The 23,585-nt window shown below is 44.5% G+C and overlaps 1 protein-coding gene across 1 annotated transcript in view; it reads right to left on the minus strand.

Annotated features, from left to right (window-relative positions):
• Positions 1-22,218, minus strand: part of LOC309817585 (uncharacterized protein) — a gene marked incomplete at both ends in the record, with an annotated part of 36,109 nt that extends 13,891 nt beyond the window's left edge. The window contains 18 exons of the mRNA XM_082646867.1: positions 4,274-4,777; positions 13,265-13,432; positions 15,576-15,634; positions 16,173-16,328; positions 16,989-17,148; positions 17,257-17,315; positions 17,422-17,529; positions 17,672-17,727; positions 17,811-17,933; positions 18,262-18,298; positions 20,098-20,228; positions 20,391-20,498; positions 20,618-20,706; positions 20,853-20,922; positions 21,058-21,138; positions 21,255-21,359; positions 21,474-21,557; positions 22,168-22,218. Of these exons, the coding sequence (XP_082502993.1) occupies positions 4,274-4,777; positions 13,265-13,432; positions 15,576-15,634; positions 16,173-16,328; positions 16,989-17,148; positions 17,257-17,315; positions 17,422-17,529; positions 17,672-17,727; positions 17,811-17,933; positions 18,262-18,298; positions 20,098-20,228; positions 20,391-20,498; positions 20,618-20,706; positions 20,853-20,922; positions 21,058-21,138; positions 21,255-21,359; positions 21,474-21,557; positions 22,168-22,218 (2,149 nt within the window). The remainder of the gene's footprint in view (positions 1-4,273; positions 4,778-13,264; positions 13,433-15,575; positions 15,635-16,172; positions 16,329-16,988; positions 17,149-17,256; positions 17,316-17,421; positions 17,530-17,671; positions 17,728-17,810; positions 17,934-18,261; positions 18,299-20,097; positions 20,229-20,390; positions 20,499-20,617; positions 20,707-20,852; positions 20,923-21,057; positions 21,139-21,254; positions 21,360-21,473; positions 21,558-22,167) is intronic.
• Between the last annotated feature and the right edge of the window lie 1,367 nt (positions 22,219-23,585).

Genomic DNA, 23,585 nt, shown 5'->3' on the forward strand with positions numbered 1-23,585 from the left:
ATGCCTACTTTCTGGAGGGTTTTTTTCATAAATAGGTGTTGAATTTTCTCGAAACCTTTCTCTGCATCTATTGAGATGATCATATGGTTTTTCTCCTTCAGTTTGTTAATATGGTTTATCACATTGATAGATTTGCGTATATTGAAGAATCCTTGCATTCCTGGAATAAACCCCACTTGATCATGGTGTATGATCCTTTTAATGTGCTGTTGGATTCTGTTTGCTAGTATTTTGTTGAGGATTTTTGCATCTATGTTCATATTGGCCTGTAGTTTTCTTTCTTTGTGACATCCTTGTCTGGTTTTGGTATCAAGGTGATGGTGGCCTCGTAGAAGGAGTTTGGGAGTGTTCCTCCCTCTGCTATATTTTGGAAGAGTTTGAGAAGGATAGGTGTTAGCTCTTCTCTAAATGTTTGGTATAATTTGCCTGGGACTCCATCCGGTCCTGGGTTTTTGTTTGTTGGAAGATTTTTAATCACAGTTTCAATTTCAGTGCTTGTGATTGGTTTGTTCATATTTTCTATTTCTTCCTGGTTCAGTCTCAGAACGTTGTGCATTTCTAAGAATTTGTCCATTTCTTCCAGGTTGTCCATTTTATTGGCATAGAGTTGCTTGTAGTAATCTCTGATGATCCTTTGTATTTCTGCAGTGTCAGTTGTTACTTCTCCTTTTTCATTTCTAATTCTATTGATTTGAGTCTTCTCCCATTTTTTTCTTGATGGGTCTGGCTAATGGTTTATCAATTTTGTTTATCTTCTCAAAGAACCAGCTTTTAGTTTTATTGATCTTTGCTATCGTTTCCTTCATTTCTTTTTCATTTATTTCTGATCTGATTTTTATGATTTATTTCCTTCTGCTAATTGTGGGGATTTTTTTGTTCTTCTTTTTCTATTGCTTTATGTGTAAGGTTAGGTTGTTTATTTGAGATGTTTCTTGTTTCTTGAGGTAGGATTGTATTGCTATAAGCTTCCCTCCTAGAACTGCTTATGCTGCATCCCATAGGTTTGGGTCGTTGTGTCTCCATTGTCATTTGTTTCTAGGTAATTTTTGATTTCCTCTTTGATTTCTTCAGTGATCTCTTGGTTATTTAGTAGTGTATTGTTTAGCCTCCATGTGTTTGTATTTCTTACACATTTTTTTCTGTAATTGCTATCTAGTCTCATAGCATTGTGGTTAGAAAAGATACTTGATACGATTTTAAATTTCTTAAATTTACCAAGGCTTGATTTGTGACCCAAGATATGATCTATCCTGGAGAATTTTCCTTGAGCACTTGAGAAGAATGTGTATTCTGTTGTTTTTGGATGGGATGTCCTATAAATATCAATTAAGTCCATCTTGTTTAATATATCATTTAAAGCTTGTTTTTCTTTATTTATTTTCATTTTGGATGATCTGTCTATTGGTGAAAGTGGGGTGTTAAAGTCCCCTATTATGATTGTGTTACTGTTGATTTCCCCTTTTATGGCTGTTAGTATTTGACTTATGTAGTGAGGTGCTCCTATGTTGGGTGCGTAAATATTTACAATTGTTATATCTTCTTCTTGGATAGATCCCTTGATCATTATGTAGTGTCCTTCTTTGTCTCTTGTAATAGTCTGTTTTAAAGTCTATTTTGTCTGATATGAGAATTGCTACTCCAGCTTTCTTTTGATTTACATTTGCATGGAGTATCTTTTTCCATCCTCTCACTTTCAGTCTGTATATGTCCCTAGGTCTGAAGAGGGTCTCTTATAGACAGCATATATATGGGTCTTGTTTTTACATCCATTCAGCCAATCTATGTCTTTTGGTTGGAGCATTTAATCCATTTACATTTAAGGTAATTATCGATATGTATGTTCCTGTTACCATTTTGTTAATTGTTTTGGTTTTTTTTTTTTATTGTAGGTCTTTTCCCTCTCTTGTGTTTCTTACCCAGAGAAGCTCCTTTAGCATTTGTTGTAAAGCTGGTTTGGTGGTGCTGAATTCTCTTAGCTTTTGCTTGTCTGTAAAGCTTTTAATTTCTCCTTCACATCTGAATGAGATCCTTGTTGGTTAGAGTAATCTTGGTTGTAGGTTTTTTCTTTCATCCCTTTAAATATGTCCTGCCAGTCCCTTCTGTCTTTCAGAGTTTCTGTTGAAAGATCAGCTGGTTATCTTATGGGGATTCCCTTATGTGTTACTTGTCGTTTTTCCCTTGCTGCTTTTAATATTTTTTCTTTGTGTTTAATTTTTGATAGTTTGTTTAATATGTGTCTTGGTGTGTTTCTCCTTGGATTTATCCTCTATGGGACTCTCTGTGCTTCCTGCACTTGATTAACTATTTCCTCGCATCCTTCTCTGGAGCTCCTTTAAGCAGCACTCTTAATCCCCTCTCCTGGTGCACCAGGAAACAAAGAGGGAAGAAAAAGTCTCTTGTCTCTTTGGCAGCTCCAGCCTTTTTCCTGGAGTCCCTCTCTGCTAGCCGTGGCACACTAGCCCCCTTCAGGCTGTGTTCATGTAGCCAACCCCAGTGTTTTCCCTGGTATCTGACCTCTCAAGCCCGAGCCTCAGGTCCCAGGCTCTGCCCACCTCGGCGGGTGAGCAGACAAACCTCTCAGGCTGGTGAGTGCTGGTCAGCACCGATCCCCTGTGTGGGAATCTCTCCGCTTTGCCCTCCACACCCCTGTTGCTGTGCTCTCCTCTGCGGCTCCAAAGCTTCCCCCCTCCACCACCTGCAGTCTCTGCCCACGAAGGGGCTTCCTAGTGTGTGGAAACCTTTCCTTCTTCACAGGTTCCTCCCACTGCTGCAGGTCCCATCCCTATCCTTTTGTCTCTGTTTTTTATTTTTTCTTTTACCCTACCCAGGTCCTTGGGGAGTTTCTTGCCTTTTGGGAGGTCTGAGGACTTCTGGCAGCATTCAGTAGGTGTTCTGTAGGAGTTGTTCCACATGTAGATGTATTTCTGATGTATTTGTGGGCAGGAAGGTGATCTCCACTTCTTACTCTTCTGCCATCTGGAAGCTCCTCAGGAGGAAATAATTTGAGGAAGGCAGCTAGGTGGTCAGCATTGTCTTCTGCTAACTTACCTCTGATGTCTAATGGTATTTTATCTCATGGAAGTGTGTGTCTGTGTGTGTGTGTGTGTGTGTGTGTGCATGCATGCGTGCACACAAGTCCATTTTCATTCTATTCCTATAGTAGTGGTCACTTGAGTTGGCCCTATGGTTCACCACATACTTATTCAATAAGTATTTTGTCCACAGCGAACCCTGGAAGCAAACAAGTGACTATAGATACCTTCTCAGGATTTCTAAAAATTCTCCACTCTGAAGCAGGTTTTTGAAGATGGACCAAAAGACCACAGTCACCCTCCTTGAGCTTGCTGCAAAGAGTCTGCTGAATAATGAGCCTGCAGCTATCCATGCCCTGGACGAAATCCCAAGAGACCTCTTTGTTCCATTGTTCAACGCTGCCTTCTCCGGTGGGCATAAGATGATCCTAAAGGCAATGGTGAGGGTTTGGCCTTTTCGCTGTCTCCATATTGGGTCATTGACCACACGGGAATCATACTATGACATCTTGGAAGCCATGATTGATGGTCTGCAGATCCTCCCTGCCCAGAACTCTTCCTCTTGGTAAGACTATGACCAGTAGAGACACAGGGAGTCAGCAGGAGTGTATGCTGTAGCCTGGGGCAGGGGAATACCTAACGGTCTCCCAACAGTAGCCAGTGGTGAATACTGCAGTCTTTGCAGAGCTGTCGGTCCTTCGGGACTCTATTGCCTTATAGAGTTGATTATAGAGTAGAGGTGTTTGAGGATACTATGAATGGATTTGAGTGCGATTACACAGAAGTGGAGTATGGGCATTGAGACAGGGAAAGATCGGAGGTGAAGGAGGGGGTGGGGAAAGGATGAAAGACGCTGCATTTGTGTGGAAAGAACTTCTTGGTGAATGGCAATGAAGTGAAAACCAGGGTTAAAGTGTTCTGTCCCTGCTTCTCATCATTGATCTTGCTGGGTTATATTAAAATCAGCTATCTCTCATGTGTTCTGTCTCTTCCTTTCCTTACAGGGGGCCCAAACTGAGGATCCTAGATTTAAGGAGTGATCTGGTCTGTAAGACAATATGCTCTGAGATTGGGACCGCATTCCCTTTCTGTTTTCAGTCATGCATTTACTCTCAGCACTCTATCCTTAAGATAGAAGCTCAGCATAGAGTCAGGTGCCTCAGGATTGGTAATTCCGGGTCTGAGCCTCAGTCAGCTCAGGAACCCATGGAATTACTAGTGGATATTTCCCTCAATAGTACCTTGAGAACAGAACAATTCCTCTCTTTCCTTTGTAGTAAGATTCAGCAGAATGTTGGGTCCTTGCACGTCTGCTGCAGAGATTTGCAAATCGATAGAATGTCTGGGCACAAAAGTATCCTGCAGTTTCTGGATCTGGGGTGCATTGAGAACCTGGAAGTGGATCAGGCTAATCTGAGTGAAGTCATCACCCTTTTGGCTCAGGTGATCCACCTGAACAGCCTTACTCTGTGTAACATCCCCTTTAAAACTTATAATAGAAGGAAATTCAGATCTTTTCTCCTCTGCCTTGGGCGGCTGGACCATCTCCAGGAGCTCAGCTTGTCTTTCTTCTGCCTCACAGATCAACTGCACAAACTGCTCAGGTGAGGGGGTGGGGAGGAACCTGGGTTCCCTGATCACCTCATTGTTAACACAGAAGAGACCATGCTTGGATCTTCCTAAGCTCCTTGTAACCCATTTCTCTCTTTGCCTCAGGATAGGCACTGCTGGGAGTTTGAACATAGCTGGGGGAGAGAGGGGTACCTTATGTTGAGCAGCAGATGAGGTTAGAAAAGGAAGCTGTGCTCATTCATTCATTCATTCATTCAGTGACCGTGGGCAGATCCTAAAAGAAGTCTGTAAATATATTGGTGAAAAAGACTCAGTCCTTCTCCTATTGGACTTTACAGCTCTCTAGAGAGGAAGGGGAGGCATTCAGATGGAGAAGCATTAAGCTATAGGACTAATGCACATGTCCATGGATGGGCCCCAATAGTTAACACTGCCAGATAATATTGCTCCTGTATTTCCCCCCAGGCTTACACCCTGAATGGAGAGCTTGTCATCTGGTACTAGTCAAAGGAAACCCTCAGTTGGCTGTTTTCCCAGACCCATCCTCGCCAAATAAGTGAATCAGATCCAACACTGATTATGTCGTATATACTAAGTGCATGCAATTTCTTCACTTAATCTTTCCTGCAGTTCTGTATAATAATGACTGCACGTTTTCAAGATTAAAACCCTGTACCTCAGAGTGGTAAAGTAACTTTCTCAGGGTCACAAATCTATAAAGTCTGATCTCAAAGTCCACATTATTAACCACTTATTGCAAACCATGAACACAGTAGTTTATTCTAGAGCCTTAGGTACCTAAAATTTGGGGCTCATTGCCCTCATTCTTCTGAAATAACCTTACATTTTTCTCTCTATAGAGTTGTGCCACCTCAGTTGGATTCACTGTATCTACCTCACTGTCACCTTTCTCACAGAGATGTCACTGTCCTGTCCCAGAGCTCTCAGGCCACCCACCTAAGGGTATTGAGTCTCAGTAACAACCACATCTTCTCAGAAGTTTATGAGCCCTTCCAGGCTCTGCTGGAGAAGGTCTCAAGCACCCTGCAACATCTGGTGATAAACAATTGTATGATAACTGATTCTACTCTCTCTGCCATCCTCCCAGCCCTGAGCCACTGTACTCAGCTCCATGTCCTTAGCTTTGCCTTCAATCCCATTACAATGCCTGTGCTCAAGAGCCTTCTGCAGCACTTGACTTCCTTGATGAAGCTGAAGCATGTGATTTATCCTGTCCCTGTCCATTGCTACGAGGAATGGATTTTTCATGACCGTTTGGACCGACAGAAACTTGCTGAAGTTCAGGCTCAGTTGGAAGCGATGCTGCACGGGGCACAGAGGAACGACATGAAATGGGTCAGTTGTTCAGAGTGATTTCCACAGCACAGGGAGGTGTTTCAACACTGATGTGTGGTCATGAAAGCGTTCACTTTTTTTTTTTTTTTTTTGCCTGAAACCCAAGTTTGTAGAGACACATATGTAAAGTTCTACTGTTCTAGGAAACTGGGGTTAGTAACGCTGGATATGTAAACTGATCTCTATAAAAGAGGAACTTTAAAACGGAAATAGAGGAATTTGAAAGGTCCGCTGGATCTCTTGCCCACTGCCCTCTACATCCTCTGGTTGCTAACCACAGTGTTGGGTATGTGACGTAAGCTGACCCAGTCATGGTACATCATTTCCTTATCCACACTGATTGGTTCACTTATCCATTTATGGGCACTTGACACAAGTCAGATCAATTGAAACTCTTCCTAGAGGTGGTAGTTGTTGAATAATTTTACCCTCTAGGGACCTGCAAACTTCTTGTGTTTCTGATTACCTCAGGTGGCTTATGAGAAACGATATGCAACTAAAAGGAAACAAACAAACAATGTCAACTACCTACTGGTATCTTCATCAGCATATTGCTACCTGATTTCCCAGGTCTCAGACCCCTGGCTCAGTTATTCCTTATTCCACACACATTCAGCAAGTATCTGTTATGATTTAGGTACTTTTCCAGATGCTAAGAAAGATAAAGTCCCTGATCTCACTCAGAGTGTAGACATTCCTATGATTTATCAGTTTCTCTACTCTTTCTTAGAGGACTTGGGAAATTATTTATTCCCCCATAACACAGTATTTTTTTCACTCTTTCCCCTTACGTAGTCTGCTCAAATGATAATGGCCTCTTTATGCTGTTGGATAGCTGCTCAGGGCTCAGGTTATGACTCAAATGTTACGTCCTCAGATAGGTTTTCTCTTACTTCCCCATTTAAGTAGATTTATTCTGCGGCTGCTTTTTCTTAAGGTACCATGTGTATTTCCTTCATGGTACACATTGTTGCCTATGTATTTGCTCCCTCTGCCCCTCCACTAGAGTTGCACTGCTCAGTATGGTGCCCACTAACCATATGTGGCTTCTGAACTCTAGAAATTTGGCTAATCTCAAATGTGATGTACCCTAGGTGTTGTATGCACTCTGTGTATCCAAGAGTTAGTAAGAAACAAAGGATGTAGAATAACTAATTGATAATTTACGTGTATTGTTTACATGATGAAATGATAACATACTCCATATCAAAGACAGTAAAGATAAAAGAATGTAAATTAAATTCTTTATATACTTACATGTTAGAATGATAGCATTGTATTTCAAAGACTTAGTAAGAAAAATGTTATAATAATTACGTGTTTATATGTTTACATATCAACGTGATAAAACATTGCATTCCAAAGACTAATTGAGAGAAAATAAAGTTAATTAATAGGTTGTTCCTACTGTTTATATGTTGAAATGGTAACATAGAAAATGTCAACAATAACAGAAAAGAATGGAAAAAATAATTAGTATTTTCTGTATAGTGTTTCCTTGTTGAAATGAAAACAGATTGCATTTTCACTGTTGATGTGCAAACAGATTGTAGTTTAAAGACTTAGTAAGAAAGAAGAATGTAAAAGTAATGAATGTTGCTTACATTGTTTCCTTGTTGAAATGATAACACACACATTTTAAAGACTCAGTAAAAAATTTTTTACAATTATTTTTTCTTATTGCTTACATGTTGAAAGTGATAAACTGCATTTCAAAAACAGAAAATAATGTAAAACTTAATTAATAATTAATAAAAATAGTTAATAACTTGTTGTTACCTCCATTTTGCTACTGCATTTCTGACATAGAAAGATAAACGTGTTAAATGAATTGTATATGTTGTTGCTTTGTTGAAATGATAACACATGGCATTTCAAAGACATCATAAAATAAGAATGCAACAAGGCCACCAATACCCTGACACCAAAGCCAGACAAAGACACTACAGAAAAAGGAAATGAGAGGGCAATATCTTCGATTAATACAAATGAAAAGGTCCTGGACAAAATATTAGCAAAACAAATCCAACAGTATATCAAAAGGACCATACACCATAAATCACGTAGGATTTATTCCAGGGTCACAAGGATGATTCAACATTTGCCAATCAATCAGTGTGAGACACCACATCAACAAAATGAAAGATAAAAATCACATGATTATCTCAATAGAGGCAGGAAACTCTTTTGACACAATTGAACATCCATTCATGACAACAACTCTCAACAAAGTGTGTATAGAGGGAACATGTCCCAACATGATAAGGGCATTTACGACAAACCCACAGCCAACATCATAGTGAATGTCGAAAAGCTGAAAGACTTTCCACTAAATTCAGGAACAAGGTAAGGATGCCCACTCTCACCACTTATATTTAACATAGTACTGGAAGTCCTAACCACAGCAATCAGATGAAAAAAGAAATAAAAGGTACCCACACTGGAAGGGACAAGGTAAAACCGTTACTCTGCGGATGACATGATACTTTGCATAGAAAGTTCTAAAGCCTCCACTCAAAAACTATTAGAACTAATGAATGAATTAAGCAAACTTTCAGGATCCAAGATTAACATACAGAAATCTGTTGCATTTCTATACACTAATAATGAAATATCACAAAATGAAAGTTTTTCTTTTTCATTTTTATTGGAGTATAATTACTTTACAATGGTGTGTTACTTTCTGCTTTCTAACAAAGTGAATCCGTTATACATATACATATGTTCCCATATCTCTTCCCTCTTGCGTCTCCCTATCCTCCCTATCCCACCCTCCCTATCCCACCCTTCTAGGTGGTCACCAGGCACCGAGCTGATCTCCCTGTGCTATGTGGTGTCACAGTTTACCCTTCCCCCTCCCCATATCCTCAAGTCTAAACTCAGTTTAAAATCACATTGAAAAGAATAAAACACCTAGGAGTAAACCTAACCAGGGACGTGAAAGCCCTATCTGAAAACTATGAAACACTGATGCAGGAAACTGAAGATGAACAAAGAAATGGAAAGATATCCCATGCTGTTGGATTGGAAGCATTAATATTGTTAAAATGTCCATACTTCCCAAAGTAATCTACAGATTTAATGCAATCACTATCATATACCCATGCCATTTTTCACAGAACTAGAACCAAGAATCCAAAAATTCATATGGAACCACAAAAGACCCCAAATTGCCAAAGCAATCTTGAGGAAAAAAAAGGAATGAAGCTGGAGGTATAACCCTCCCAGACTTCAGACTATGAAACAAAGCTAATCAAAACAGCATGGGCCTGGCGCAAAAACAGACACATCGATCAATGGAATAGAATAGACAGTCCAGAAATAAACCCATGCACGTATGGTCAATTAATCTACAGAAAAGGAGGCAAGAATATACAATGGAGAAAAGGCAGTTTCTTCAATCAGTGGTGTTGGGAAAACTGGTCATCTACATGTAAAACAAAGATTAGAACATTCCCTCACACCATACACAAAAATAAAATGGTTTAAACACCTAAATGAAAGACCTCAAAACATAAAACTCCTAGAAGAGAACATAAGCAGAACACTCTTTGATAAAAATCATACCAATATTCCTTTGGATAAATCTCCTAAAGCAAAAGGAATAAAAACAAAAATAATCTAACGAGAACTAATTAAACTTAAAAGCATTTGCACAGGAAAGGAAACCATCAACAAAAATGAAAAGAAAACCCAAGGATTGGGAAAAAATATTTGCAAATGATGTGACCAACAAGGGGTTAATATCCAAAATATATAAACAGCTCATAGAACTCAATGTCAAAACAACAAACAACCCAATGATAAATGGGCAGAAGACCTGAATAGACATTTTTCCAAAGAAGATGTACACGTGGTTAACAGGCACATGAAAAGATGCTCAGCATCGCTAATATTTAGAGAAATGCAAATCACAACAACAATGACATATCATCTCGCACCTGTCAGAATGGCAATCATCAAAAAGTCTACAAATAACAAATACTGGAGAGGATGTGGAGAAAAGGGAATCTTTGTATGCTGTTGGTGGGAATGTAAATTGGTGCAGCCACTATGGAAAACAATATGGAGCTCCCTTAAAAACTAAAAATAAAACTACCATATGATCCAGTAATTCCACTCCTGGATACATTTACAGAAAAATAACAAAAGCATTGATTTGAAAGGTTCATAGCAACACTATTTACAATAACAAAGATATGGAAGCAACCCAAGTGCCCATCAACAGACAAATTGATAGAAAAATATGGCATATATACACACACAATGGAATATTACTCAGCCATAAAAAGAATGAAATTCTGCTATTTGCTGCAATATGGATGGACCTAGACAATATTATGCTTAGTGAAATGTCAGATATAGAAAGACAAATACTGTACGATACCACTTGTATGTGGAATCTAAAAACTAATACAAGTGAATGCATATGCACAATGGAAACAGACTCGCAGATATAGAAAACAAATTTTTGGTTACCAAAAGGGAGAGGGAAGGTAGGAGGGACAAATCAAGTTAGGGGCATGGGATTAAGAGATACAACTACTATGTATAAAATGGGAAAGCAACAATGATATACTGTATAGCACAGGGAATTATAGGCATTATCTGATAATAACTTGGAGTATAATCTGAAAAAATGCTGGATCACTCTGCTGTACACCTAAAACTAATATAGTATTGTAAATCAACCATATTCCAATTAAAAGAAGAGAAAGGATACAAAATTATTTAATAATATGTTCATATTGCTAACATATTGAGATAATGCACTGCATTTCAAAGACTTACCAAAAAAAAAAAAGAAAACTAATTAACCATGGTGGTTAGCACCATGCTTACATAAAACATCTTTAGTTATGCCAGTCTGCTTTAAGATGATAACAGCTTAACTTTGATCATATGCAAAATCGCTACACTTTTACCTCTTCCCACCTCATTTTATGTTATTGTTGTCCCAGTTTGTATCTTTTATATTGTGAGCACTAATGAATTAGTGCAACTGTATTTATTTTTAATACTTTTGTCTTTCCGTTTTTATACTAAAGTTAAAAGTGTTTTATCCACCACCATTACAATGTTGGAGTGTTCTGAATTTGACTATATGCTTACTTTTACTTATGAGTTACATGCTTTCGTAGGTTTTCATGTTGTTAATTTTTTGTTTTCACTCAAAGAACTCTCTTTAGCATTTTTGTAAGGCAGGTCAAGTGGTGAATAACTCCCTCAGCGTTTGCTTGTCTGGGAATGTCATCATCTATCTTTCATTTCTGAAGGACGGCTTTTCTGAATAGAGTATTCTTGGTTGTCGGTTGTTTTCTTTCAGCACTTTGAATGTGTAATCCCACTCTTTCCTGGACTGCAAGGTTTCTTTTCAGAAATCTGATAGCCTTATGCTGTTCCCTGGTATATGACAAGTGGCATTTCTCTTACAGACTTTACAATTCTCTCCTTGAAAAGGGAACCCTCTTACACTGTTGGTGGGAATGAAAATTGATACAGCCACTATGGAGAAAAGTATGGAGGTTCCTTAAAAAATTAAAAACAGAACTACCATATGACCCAGCAACACCACACCTGGGCATATACCCTGAGAAAACCATAATTCAAAAAGTACATGCACCCCAATGTTCATTGTAGCACTATTTACAAGAGCCAGGACATGGAAGCAACCTAAATGTCCATCAACAGAAGAATGGATAAAGAAGGTGTGGTACACATATACAATAGAACATTACTCAGACATAAAAAGGAATGAAATTGTGCCATTTGCACAGATGTGGATGGACCTAGAGACTGTCATACAGAGTGAAGTAATTCAGAAAGAGAAAAACAAATATCATAATATATACCTTATATGTGGAATCTAGAAAAATGATACAGATGAACTTATTTGCAAAGCAGAAATAGAGACACGGATGTAGAGGACAGTCATATGGATACCAGGGTGGGAAGGGGGGTGGGTTGAAATGGGAGATTGGGATTGACATATATACACTACTATATATAAAATAGATAACGAATGAGAACCTACTGTATAGCTCAGGGAACTCTACTCAATGCTCTGTGGTGACCCAAATAGGAAAGACATCCACAAGAGAGGGGATATATGTATGTGTGTGTGTGTGTGTGTATATATATATATATATATATATATATATATATATATATATATATATATATATATATATATGGCTGATTCACTTTGCTGTTGAGCAGAAATTAACACAATATTGTAAAGCAACTATACTCCAATAAAAATTAACTTTTAATAGAAATGACAAAAATTCTAGATTGTTGTAAGTATTCAAAATAAATAAGTAAAATATAAAGACAGTTAAGAAAAGAAAAACAATTCTTTCCTTGTCTTTGATATTTTTATTATAATGTGTCTTCATATAACCTCCTATGAGATGAAACTGTTCGAGGACTTTTGAGTTTCGTGAACTTGGGGGTCCATGTTGCTCCCACAAGTTGGGTGGTTTTCAGCCATTATTTCTATAAATAAAATCCCCCCCGCCTCTCTCTCTCTCTCCCTTCCTCCTCCTCCAGGGTCCCCATCATCCATATATGAGTCCACTTAATGGTGTTTTAAAAATCCCATAGATTTTCCCCAATATTTTTCATTCTTTTTTTTTCTCCTCTGATTAGATAACTTCAAATTACTTCTTTTTGAGTTCATACATTTTTTTCTTCTGCTTGATGAAGTCTGTTGTTATAGGTCTCTGTTATATTTCTAAATTCATCCATTGTATTCTTCAGCTCCATAATTTCCTTTTGGCTCCTTTTCATGAGTTCTCTATCCTTGTTGACTTTCTTATTTTGTTCAGGTATTGCTTTTCTGATTTCATTGAGTTGTATTGTAGCTGGCTGGGCATCTTTAAAACAATCATGTTGAATTCCTTGTCAGGCAATTCATGGACCTCCATTTCTATGGGGTCAGTTACTGGGAAATTATCTTGTATCATTTGTGGGGTGTTGGGCTTCCTATATTTTTCCTGCCCCTGAAAATCTCGTGTTGGTGTCTTCACATTTAAGGAAGCAATCTCCTCCATCAGCCTTTACTGACCTTTATCAGGAGAGAAACACCTGCAACACTCAGCCAAGCTAGGGATACTGGGGGTTCCCTGAGGCCTTTTCTGTGGATTCACCAGCTCTGCCCCTCTTGCTCCATCTTGTGAAGGAAGTGTTTGGATGATACACGCCTTTTCTCAATTGCACAAAGCCAGGACACATGCTGACAGCCTCCTGTTTATTTTCCCCATTTCAGTACCCTGAAGTGTTTAAGGTATGTCTGTTCTCACCATCCAGCAGAGTGGTGCCAGTTCTCTTTATGCACATGTGCATGATCTGTTGAGGCATGAGTGCACCTTCTGCAGGGGTGTCCACGGAATGCCGGTTCTGAGGGGGACCGGCATATAGAGTGCTGGATGTGCTCGTGGGCAAACTGAGGCTTCTGTAGGTGATGGGGCCTATGAGGTTTGTAAGGTACAGTCTGTGAGGCAGTTAGTAGAAACTGCAGCCCTTTGTTGAGCTTGGTGCCCTGTTTGCTGTGAGCCTTTGCCCTTTCCCCTTCTCCTTGCTATCCCAAGACTATTCAGCCATGCTCATCACCTCTGGGTTCTGGGTTTGGGCAAGAAAGAAGTGGGATTCCTGGGCAGCGTCTAGCACCACTGGGTATTCAGGTGCTCACCACATTCTCACTATCTCCCATGGGAGGAATTGCAGGCCTAGTGCATCTATCTAAGCATTGATATGTGTAGCCTTGCGGGAAGTTTGATATTGGTAGGGTGAAGCTGTTCTTCCTACTCTCTTCAACGTGTCTGTTCTTGGAATTTTTTTTTAAAGGATCAGGGTGTTGGGGCTTCCTCACTTGATACTGGGGCTCCCACAAAAACACTCTCGCCCATGGCTGATTAGGCAAAATGTTTACTTGGAGACTCCTATTCTGCCAACTTCCTGACGTCACACTCTAGAACTATGATTTGAATGGAAAAATGTTTGAGTGGATAAAAAGAAGCAGCCCAGGAAAAAGTTCATTCTCGACTAGGACTATGAAAATCTATGAACCACAATTTTATTTTCAATGGTTTTCACGTGGATGGGGTTTCCGAATTGTACTGGAGAGTCACATCATGACAAAAGACACAGCTTATGAATAAGCACCCTGTACAGAATCCTTATCTTCTCACTTCTCTCCATCCTTTGCCCAGAAGAAATTTTAATTGTGGATGTAATTTCCTATTGCCATGCTATGGTAATCCTCACAGGATAAGCCTCTTATTCGACCTATTATATTCAACCTAGGGCTGTAGAATTTTACATCATGATGGTTGGTGGGTAGGGATATTCAACCCTACGCCACAGCACAGTAACTGCAACCGTTTCTCTTCTTTCGAGGTGGATGGACCTAGAGTCTGTCATACAGAGTGAAGTCAGTCAGAAAGAGAACAACAAATACTGTATACTCACACATATATATGGAATTAAGAAAAAAAAAACGTCATGAAGGACCTACGGGTAAGATGAGAATAAAGACACAGACCTACTAGAGAATGGACTCGAAGATATGGGGAGGGGGAAGGGTAAGCTGTGACAAAGTGAGAGAGTGGCATGGACATATATACACTACCAAACGTAAAATAGCTAGCTAGTGGGAAGCAGCCACATAGCACAGGGAGATCAGCTCCGTGCTTTGTGACTGCCTGGAGGGGTGGGATAGGGAGGGTGGGAGGGAGGGAGACAAAAGAGGGAGGAGATATGGGAACGTGTTTGTATGTGTGGCTGGTTCACCTTGTTGTAGGGCGGAGGCTGGCACACCATTCTAAAGCAACTGTGCTCCAATAAAGATGTTAAAAAAACAAACAAAAAAACCACTGACAGTAAACTTACGTCCATATATCTTAACGAATTTCAAAAAGGAACAAACAGAAACAGGTTCTGAATGCAATTTCCATAATGATACAGCCCCATATGACGCTGTCTCCTGTGTACTGTTGCTAGGTAAGTCAACTTTGCTTTCTGAAAGTAAAGTCACATACAACATCTAGTTTAGTTGTACATATGTGTGTTAGAACAAGAAGAATTTGAGTATTTACCTTTAGGTAAACAGCATCACAACTGTTCTGTTGCTCCCCTTTCCCAATTCTCTGTGTTAGATAAAGCCACTCCTCCTCCTAAAACCACAGGCACCAACTCCCAAAGTGGCCACCTCAAAACAAAAAAGATAAAAGAAGGAAAATTTGTTCCCGTGAAATCCTGCCAAATCACATGCAAGAGAAATGGTTTATCATGCTGCCTAAACACAGTGCCTGATAAATGTAATGCCTAAACTGGACCCCAGTTTAGGTAGCTTTATATGTACCACGGATGAAATGTTCAGATTAAAAATGACTGAAATAAACAAGGAAAACAAATTACCTTCAAGTTCCCATTAATCACTCCTCTACTCCTCCCAGCTCCCTCCTATCCCCATGCAACCCCAGCACTCATTTCTGAGACCACTAGAGGTTCATCTCAGATGGGGTGGAGGATGCCTGCATGATGTCCTGCTGCTGCTGGGAGAGGGGTGCATGGAGCTGGAGGTGGGTGTAGGCAGTGGGATGGAGAACACACTCTGGGTCTCACTGGGGTCGGCATCCCTCACAAACAGCTCGTCATTCACGATGCACAGACTGAAGGAAAAATGGGCCCTCAGACAACTGATGGATGGACACCCACACCCCCAATACTGACTCTGCTCCCACTGGCACTCAGCAACCAGATTCCTTCCGCATCCCTCCTGTGTCTGTCTCCCAGGTTCCTTGACTGGTACCTCTGCCCCTCCCCACAGAGCCCACCTTTGGAGAGACTGTCTACCACCTTCACTTGATTTATAGGTTCATCCCCAACTCACGAGCAATTTCACATTTACCCTTTACCACAGCCCAAGGGCTGGACGCTCTGATGCCCAATCTCGGAAGAAGACACTGAGTCACACAGAGGTCATGTGACTTGACCAAGATCACACAGCGAGTGAGTGTTGTTTCAAGGAGAGAGCCCATAGGCCGATTCCAGAGCCCACACTCTTCCTAACCACTAGGCTACACTGCTCCTGGGATCTCCCTGCTGGCTTTCCACAATGCCGAGTAAACCTAAGGTCTTTGCCACCACATTTCCACACCCCTGAGCCCAGGCGGGGATGGGCATTCCCACCCACAACAGGGCTCTCACCTGGCGTAGCGGGCAGGGGTAGCGATGAAGGTCCGGGCAAAGGAACGCACACAGCCCTGAGAACTTCCTTCCACTTCAACAGCAAACAAACAACAGTACCCCTTACAGCTGCACGTGCTGTACACGCTCACACGGCGGTCCCCAATCAGGGTGTGACTGGACACTCATGCGGAGAGGGCAGTTGTTCACGGGGGCCAGGGTGTCGGGAATGGGGAGGGCAAGTATAGGAGCAGTCTGCACCCAGTGACAGGGCCCCTGACGACCACTACACAAGTTCACGGGATGCATTTTTCACAGCCGCCCAAGAGGTGGATACTACTATCCCATTTTGCAAATGAGGAAACTGACACCTTAAGTAATGGCCCAAGTTCTCAGAGTAAGTACCTGGGTTGAGAGCCACCAAACGCCACAGCCTGTGTCCCCAACGCCCAGGGTGTGCAGGGCAGACAGGCATGGACACAGCTCAGACCTGGATTGTCTGTGGGAAGCCTGAAGGCAGGAGAACACAGTGGGGAAGGGGAGGGGAGAGGAGGGGAGGGGAGGGGTGGAATGCAGGGAAGGGAAGGGAAGGGACGGGAGGGGGAGGGGAAGGGAAGAGAAGAGAAGGGGAAGGGAGGGGAAGGGAAGGGAAGGGGTCAGGGAAGCTAGGTGGTTCTGGGAGTGAGCCTGGCCAGGGGGAGGCAGCAGTGGGGCATCTGCGCTGGGGGTCTACACACACTCACCTGCCTTGATCACCCCACTAATGGAGAAGCAGAGCATCGTTTCCTGAAAGGGAAGAGCCCAGGCGCCTAGTCACCACCTCCACCTCCCACCCACCTGCGGCTTCCTGGGCCCGCCCGAGGGGGGAAGCAGGCGCTCACCGTCTGGAACCACGTGTCCACCACGAAGGAGCTGAAGGCATGCTGAGTCTTGGGCAACACACAGAGGGTGTGCACAATGACACGTTTTGTGAGCTTCAGCAGCTGGACCCGCAGGTCTGTGAGGGGAGGGGAAGCGAGCGAAGGTCAGGGGCTGCCACGCCCTGGGCCCTATGATTGACCCCTTCACCGCCCTTTCCCACCCAGTCTTCCCATCACACACTCACAGGGGTCCTTGAGTTTCTTCATATTCCTGCTGTCCTTGAAATACTCGCACAAGCTGCTTCTAGGAGACAAAGAGCAACAGTGGGTGGTGGGTGTTTGCAGGAGCTGGCCTGTGTCTGCTGGGGGGCCACACGGCCCGGGAGCAGAGGCTGTACTGTCATACTCACGGGGCTGGGTCCTCGGGGTGGAAGAGAATCGTCAGGGAGAAGCAGGCCTCCTCGTGATAAGCACCTGCGAGAACCTGTCTGTCTCCATAGTCATGGATCAAGTAGTACCTAAGGAGGAGCAATGAAGACAGTCTATCTCTGTGGTCTGGACCTCAAATGGACTTGAAAACTCCCCTGAGCAGACCTGTGCTTAGGTGGCCTCACCTGTCCTAGCCCTTCCCCCATTGCTCAGCTTCTCAGAGGTACTTACTGCTGCAGGAATTGCAGGACTAGGCTCTTCAGCTCATCAGATCCAAAGTAGCTTCCCTGGAATCAAATGGCACTTGAGACTATGCAGTAGATAAAGCCTCCCTGCAACACCCCAAATGTTGTTTGATCCTTTTCCTCACCTTGCAGAGCTTTACTATGTAGGGAGTGTCAATGTCAACGGTCACTGGTGACGGTAACTCCTGGCCATCCTGGAGAAGGGAAGAGGAAGTCAGGAGTGGAGACCAGGGGAGTGGCCCTGGATGATCCGGGAAAAGGATGGGCCCAGGAGGGTGAGGGTCAGAGGTCAGGTGTGAAAGGGCCCTGGAAATTCCATGGGAAAGCTTACAGTGGATGTCTTCATCATGAGGTCCTGGAAGTCTCTAGTGTTATATTCAACTTGTGTGTGTGCGTGTGTGTATTTATGGGTATTTTTCCAGCAAGTATATCCATGTCATTTTCAGGAGTCCATGTCCCCCAAAATGGTTAAGGTTCTGATGCTAATATGTGATCTAGGCAAGACCCAAAGGGCTTGAGGGCAGGTGCAGAGACCACCGACATTCGTAAGAGACAATGATTTACGTAGGCACTTACCAGGCGTAACAACTTCGGGAAACATTCTCTGATGGCCCTGTCCAAAACCAAAAATAGAGAAGAGGTGGTTGATAGTTCAAGGTTGCAATGCTTCCTTTGAGTTAAAACAGTAATACCATAAACAGAGATCAGTGTGCTCTGGCCAATCCAGCAGCACCCTTTGCCCACCTCTGCTCCTGATTTTAGGGGTTTTCAGTCCACTTGCCTGTTGAGCACTGAGCATCTGTCATCTTACTGTCTGAAAGGCACTGTCTCCTCATCTCTCTCAGTACCTTCACTTTAATATTCCTTCCCTGCCTCCCTTCCTCTCCTTCGCCTGGGTAGCTCCCACCCAGACTACTCGGACTCCCTTCTCCAGTGCCACAGGGACCAGCATTTCAAACCCGTGCTGCAGGGCTTCCTTCTCCTCCCTCCCTTCCTCCAGGGCCCCACTGAAGGCTGTGGGGAGAAGAGCGGATGGAGTGGGAGCCCGGGGCTCTGCTACCTCACTGGGGGTCCAGCATTCTGGCAAGACCCCGACACCCCCCAGGGATGGCCCAGGATGCTGGGCCAGCAAGGTGAGTGAGGTGGGGCTCAGGGAGGGAGATGGAGGGGATGAAGACAGAAAGGGAGTGAAGGTAGGAAGGGAGAGATGAGAGAGACATAGGGGCACAGAGACAGGGGGGAGAGAGACAACAAAGGGAAGGGAAAGAAGCTCTCCCGTGGTCGGGGTCAGGGAAGAAGAGAGAAGAAAGGGGAAACGGCACACTTGTTGGGGCTCTTCACCTGCCCCAGAATCGCCCAGACACACCAGGTAGGAATGGAAAATATGCACATGTTGGGCTGGGGGCCCACTGGATGCTGGCTGAAACTTTGTCACCTGTGTGAGCTCAGCCAGACTTGGGCATGGGAAACCGAGCAGCCATGGGGGCAGATCTTCCCCAGAAGGAGGAAAGGGTCAGGTCCCAGCTCAGTATGGGGCTGAGGATCCGTGGCCCCCTCTGATGATCACCGTCTTCTCTCCCGATGACCCCTGCACCTCTCTGAGTTGGTTCTTTATCTGAGGAATCATACCTGTCTCAGGCTGCCCAGGGCTCCTGTGAAGGACCAGGAGAGATGATGTGACGTGTGCAGGGAGGGATGGGAAGTGCCCCTCAGAGGCCTGTCCTTCGGTCTCCTCTACCACCTCTGCCCTCTGCCTTCCACTCCTGCCTCAGGAAGCCCTCTGATCACTGGCGGGGGCCCACGTCTGGCCCCTTGACTCAAAGAGCCCTGCTTTTTCCCAAGGAGGGTCCAGTTCCTGGCACTGGGCCAGCAGAATGGATGTCATGACAGCAGCCACCCATGGCCTCAGCCCTCAGCATGACGCAGGAAAGCCCCCATGTCAACATGGGAGAGGAGGGGGGATCCCTTTGGAGGAAGGGGAAGAGGGCCCCTCTCAGAACGGGGGAGGCAAACCCCATCTCAGCACGAAGAAGGAAGGCTTCTCTCAGCAAGAGGCCCTGGACTGGAGGACCCTTCTCAGTCCAGGGTGCCAGCATCTGGATCAAGGATGGTCGTTCCTGGTCCTGGTGAGGAGGAGAAGCCCTGCTTCCTGGGGCACACTCTTGGGAGGCCTTGCTGGAATATATCTGGGCGCAGAGAGCTGGAAACAGACCCCAGAGCGCCTGCAGAGGTGAGCAGGTCAGGGGAAGGAAACGCCTCACCGGTGATAGGCACAGAGAGAGCAGAAGGTGGGGCCTGTGATCCTCCCAGAAGACCAGGGCTGCCACCTTTGGCAAAGGGGCACTGTCACAGATAGTCTAGGCTCCCATGGGTGAAGGTCACCAAGAAGGGTGACAGGGTGTTCACACTGACCTTACATAGGTGGACTGGTCTGGGAAGGTGTCACACAATGGGCTCCCTTGCAGCCACAGCTCTTCAAGCTTCAGTGCTTGCATCTTGCTCAACTCCCACACAGACGTCAGCTGAGAAATATGGCGTGGAAGTGGGAAAAGGAATCCCAGGGAAAGAGGGACATCTGGATCCTTGCACCCCCAGACCCCTCCCTCCCACACAGGTACCTTCACCTGCCTCCTGTCATCACTCTGTTGGACACTAACATGCCGCCCCACTCTCAACCCAACTTTGACCTGGCTCCCTCTTCTCACCTCATTTTTGGAGAGGTTCAGGATCTTGACCGTGGGGGCCATCTGTATAATGTCAGACAGGCCATCCAGCTGGTACAGTTTGTTGTTGCTCAAGTTCAAGGACAACAGCTTTGGGGCAAGAAGAGGGAGAGTGAAGGTTACTATCTAGGACCTTGGAGACAAATCTGCCCTCCACCCCATCTCTTCCACCGCCTACCCTAATACCAGCACTGGGCCTACAGCCTTACCTCAGGGAAATACTTTTCGATGACCTGCAGGGTGGCAGCCATGCAGCTTCTTCGATTCAGAAATATATCAATATCATAGCCCACCAAGTCTTCAGGAAGGAGAGGGGAGGGAATAGGATGGCTGAGTGGGGTGTGGGGCCAGCGCCTGTCCCTCCCCACGTTACCATCCCTAAGTCTCCCTCCAGGAAGACCCCTCTGCCCTTGCACGCCCTAGAATTACTGCTGTCAGCCGTACCTGGGTCAAGGCGGAGCCTCTGGAGGTCAAGAGCTTGCTGGGAGACATCAAATCGTTTGCTCAAGGTCAGCTGTGGAGAGAGAGATGGAGAGAGCCGCTCTGAGGCTGTGGTGGTTGCAGGGAAATCGGGGGCGAGGGGGACCGGGGTCTGGAAGGAGAGGTGGGTCTGAGCGCTGGCACACTACTCGCCGTGAGTCTCCATTACCTTTAGCTGCTCCATTTCTTCTGGCTTCAACTTATCCCGCACAGAGTAGGGAACAGCGGAGGGGCTGACAAAGACAGGTATCTGCAGGAAGAAGAGGTGGGGTAAGCACCAGGAACTCTAGTTCCAAAGAAGACAACCAGCCCCTGGCCTGTACTCCTTCCTCAGGATGAGGTACACGTAACGCCCTCGACACACACCTTTCGGCTCTCCTCGTCACGAATCTTGTAGCTGACATCCATCAATGCAGAGGCAGTGCTAGCTTCCTGGACAAAGAACCGAGCCCCATTTTGCATAAAGTGGAACTACAGGGATTGAATGCAACAGCAATAGAATCAGAAGCCAGCAGACCCTGCTGAACCAGGTCTCTCTCTCCCCTTCCCTGTGCCCACGCGTCTGGCTTCGGCATCCTCTCTTACGTCCACTGGAGTGAAGGGGACACTGCAATGGCTCTGGATTGACTTCATTAGCCATGTCCTGTCATACTTTATCCCACAAGGAATCTAAGGATGAAAAGAAGGCATGGGAGAGAGGACAGACAACAGGGAATTTAGGCTGCAGGAGGAACCTTTTCCTGTTCTTTTCCGGCCTTCTACTGGGCTTGAAAGGGATTGTAAAGAAGGGACCACTGGCATGATTTCTTACGGGTGTGCGTAATATGGATTTCCTAAGTACTCTTTCTCTCCAGTCAAACTCTCTTCCACATAATCAAGGTGTCAGAGATGATGTTCCTTTTATAAATTTGCAGGAGATCCTACCCAGCGCACACACTGCTTGCCCCTCAGACAAGGTCTCCAGAGGCTCGACCCTCTGTCTCCCACACTCAGCTTGCCAAGCTGAGACCTCCAATGTGGAGTCGCTCCATATCCTTGGCAGTAGTTTCCATCTTTGCTTTGAGACAGGCTCCTCCGTTCTCCTCACGGTCAGCCTGCTCCCTGTACATTGCTTCTCTGAACCTGCCCTTAGATGAACAAGACTGTTAACTCCTGGTAATAAAAAGGACAGATTACAAACTGTCCCCAGTGAAAGAAACCAGCATCTCTACATGAGACCAACACAGCTCCCCCTGCCTTTTCTCTCCTGCACATTCCGTACATTTTACAGGATACTCACTGTGACCCTGAACCAGCTCCCTGGGGTTCCATCTTGTGTGTTCTCCCCCATTTCTCACTCCAGAGGTTTTCTGTTTCTCCACACAGTAGTAGGCATGTGGCCTTCACTGTGCCATCTCACTCCTCTCTTGTTGCCTCGGATGGTACAGGGAGAGCTGCAGGGGGGACGTGGAGAGAAGGACGGTGAGTGGCCATAAGTGCTAAGAAAGTCTTCTGTACACCCTCGTCTCTTTGACACCAGCACTACAATTAGGATTGCTCAACCATTATTTCACTTCTAGCATGCTTCAGTTTTGCAGTGAGAGAAGAAAAACAAGTCCACGGAGCGTGAGAGAGGTGCATAGTCCCAGGGGCTGCTGTGCACAAACCCTGCTGCCTGGCCACTTACTGTCTTACTTCGGGGTCCTCCTGGACATCCCTCTTCACCACGTTTCCATCATCCTTCTGGAGGTGTGAGGGCTGAGGCTCACACCCATCGTGTTCATAACGAGGGCTCCTCTCGCCAGAATTACCTGGGAAAGAACTCCAACCTTTCTTTCTTCCTTGAGGTGATCTACCACCATCACTGTATTCTGAAAAGAGGAACAAAAATACAAGTTTGCAGACACATCTGTGGTCCACTTACCACGTACCATGTCTTAGGCTAACAGCATGGTAGGGCAGGCCAAGTGCCAACCTGGCCTAAGGGACCAGTCCCACAAGCCTCAGAAAGGACACTCTTCTGCCTGTCCAGAGAGGACAGCCTTATCTGACAGATGGCACTATCAGGGGAAGAATCGAGGAGGAGCAGGATGAGGAAGAGGACGACAAGGAGGACAAAGAGGGAGGAGGGAGGAGAGGACAACTGCGCTGAAACTTTTAAAACAGTGGAGCAGGACTGATAAAGAACCGAGGTGTATGCGTCCATGGGCTAGACTGGACACCAGTCATATATACCAGGAAGGCACCCGAATCTTGCCTTCTCTCAGGACTTTCCAGCAACCACACCAATGCCTCTCTCGTGCTTCCCAAATCCAATGAGCCACCAAACCAATTCCACTAACAACCAGCAAGCTAGCTGGACTTCCTTTGCCAGTGCACTTGGAGCTTTAATGTCAGGTGGCACTGAGGTAACGGCCTCCTGAACTGTCTCCCTCCCTCCAGCCTTGCCCTGAACAATACTCTGTTGGAAAGAGCCAGAGTGACCTCTCTATTGGGCCAGCCTGAAATGCCTTTCAGCTCAGCAGGCAACTCTTCCTAACTTCAGCCCTTTTATAACAAGGGTGTGAATGATAACCTGGAATGATGTGTCAACCACCATTTCCCAGTGTTTAGGGATTCTTCTTTTGGCTTTCTATTACTGGTGGCTAATTTGATTCCATCATGGCCAGGGAACACACTCTGGGAGATTTCAAGTGTTGTTTTTTTTTTTTTAATAAT

The sequence above is a fragment of the Grampus griseus genome (assembly GCF_964374135.1).
Source record: "Grampus griseus genome assembly, chromosome: X".
Classification (NCBI taxonomy): domain Eukaryota; kingdom Metazoa; phylum Chordata; class Mammalia; order Artiodactyla; family Delphinidae; genus Grampus; species Grampus griseus.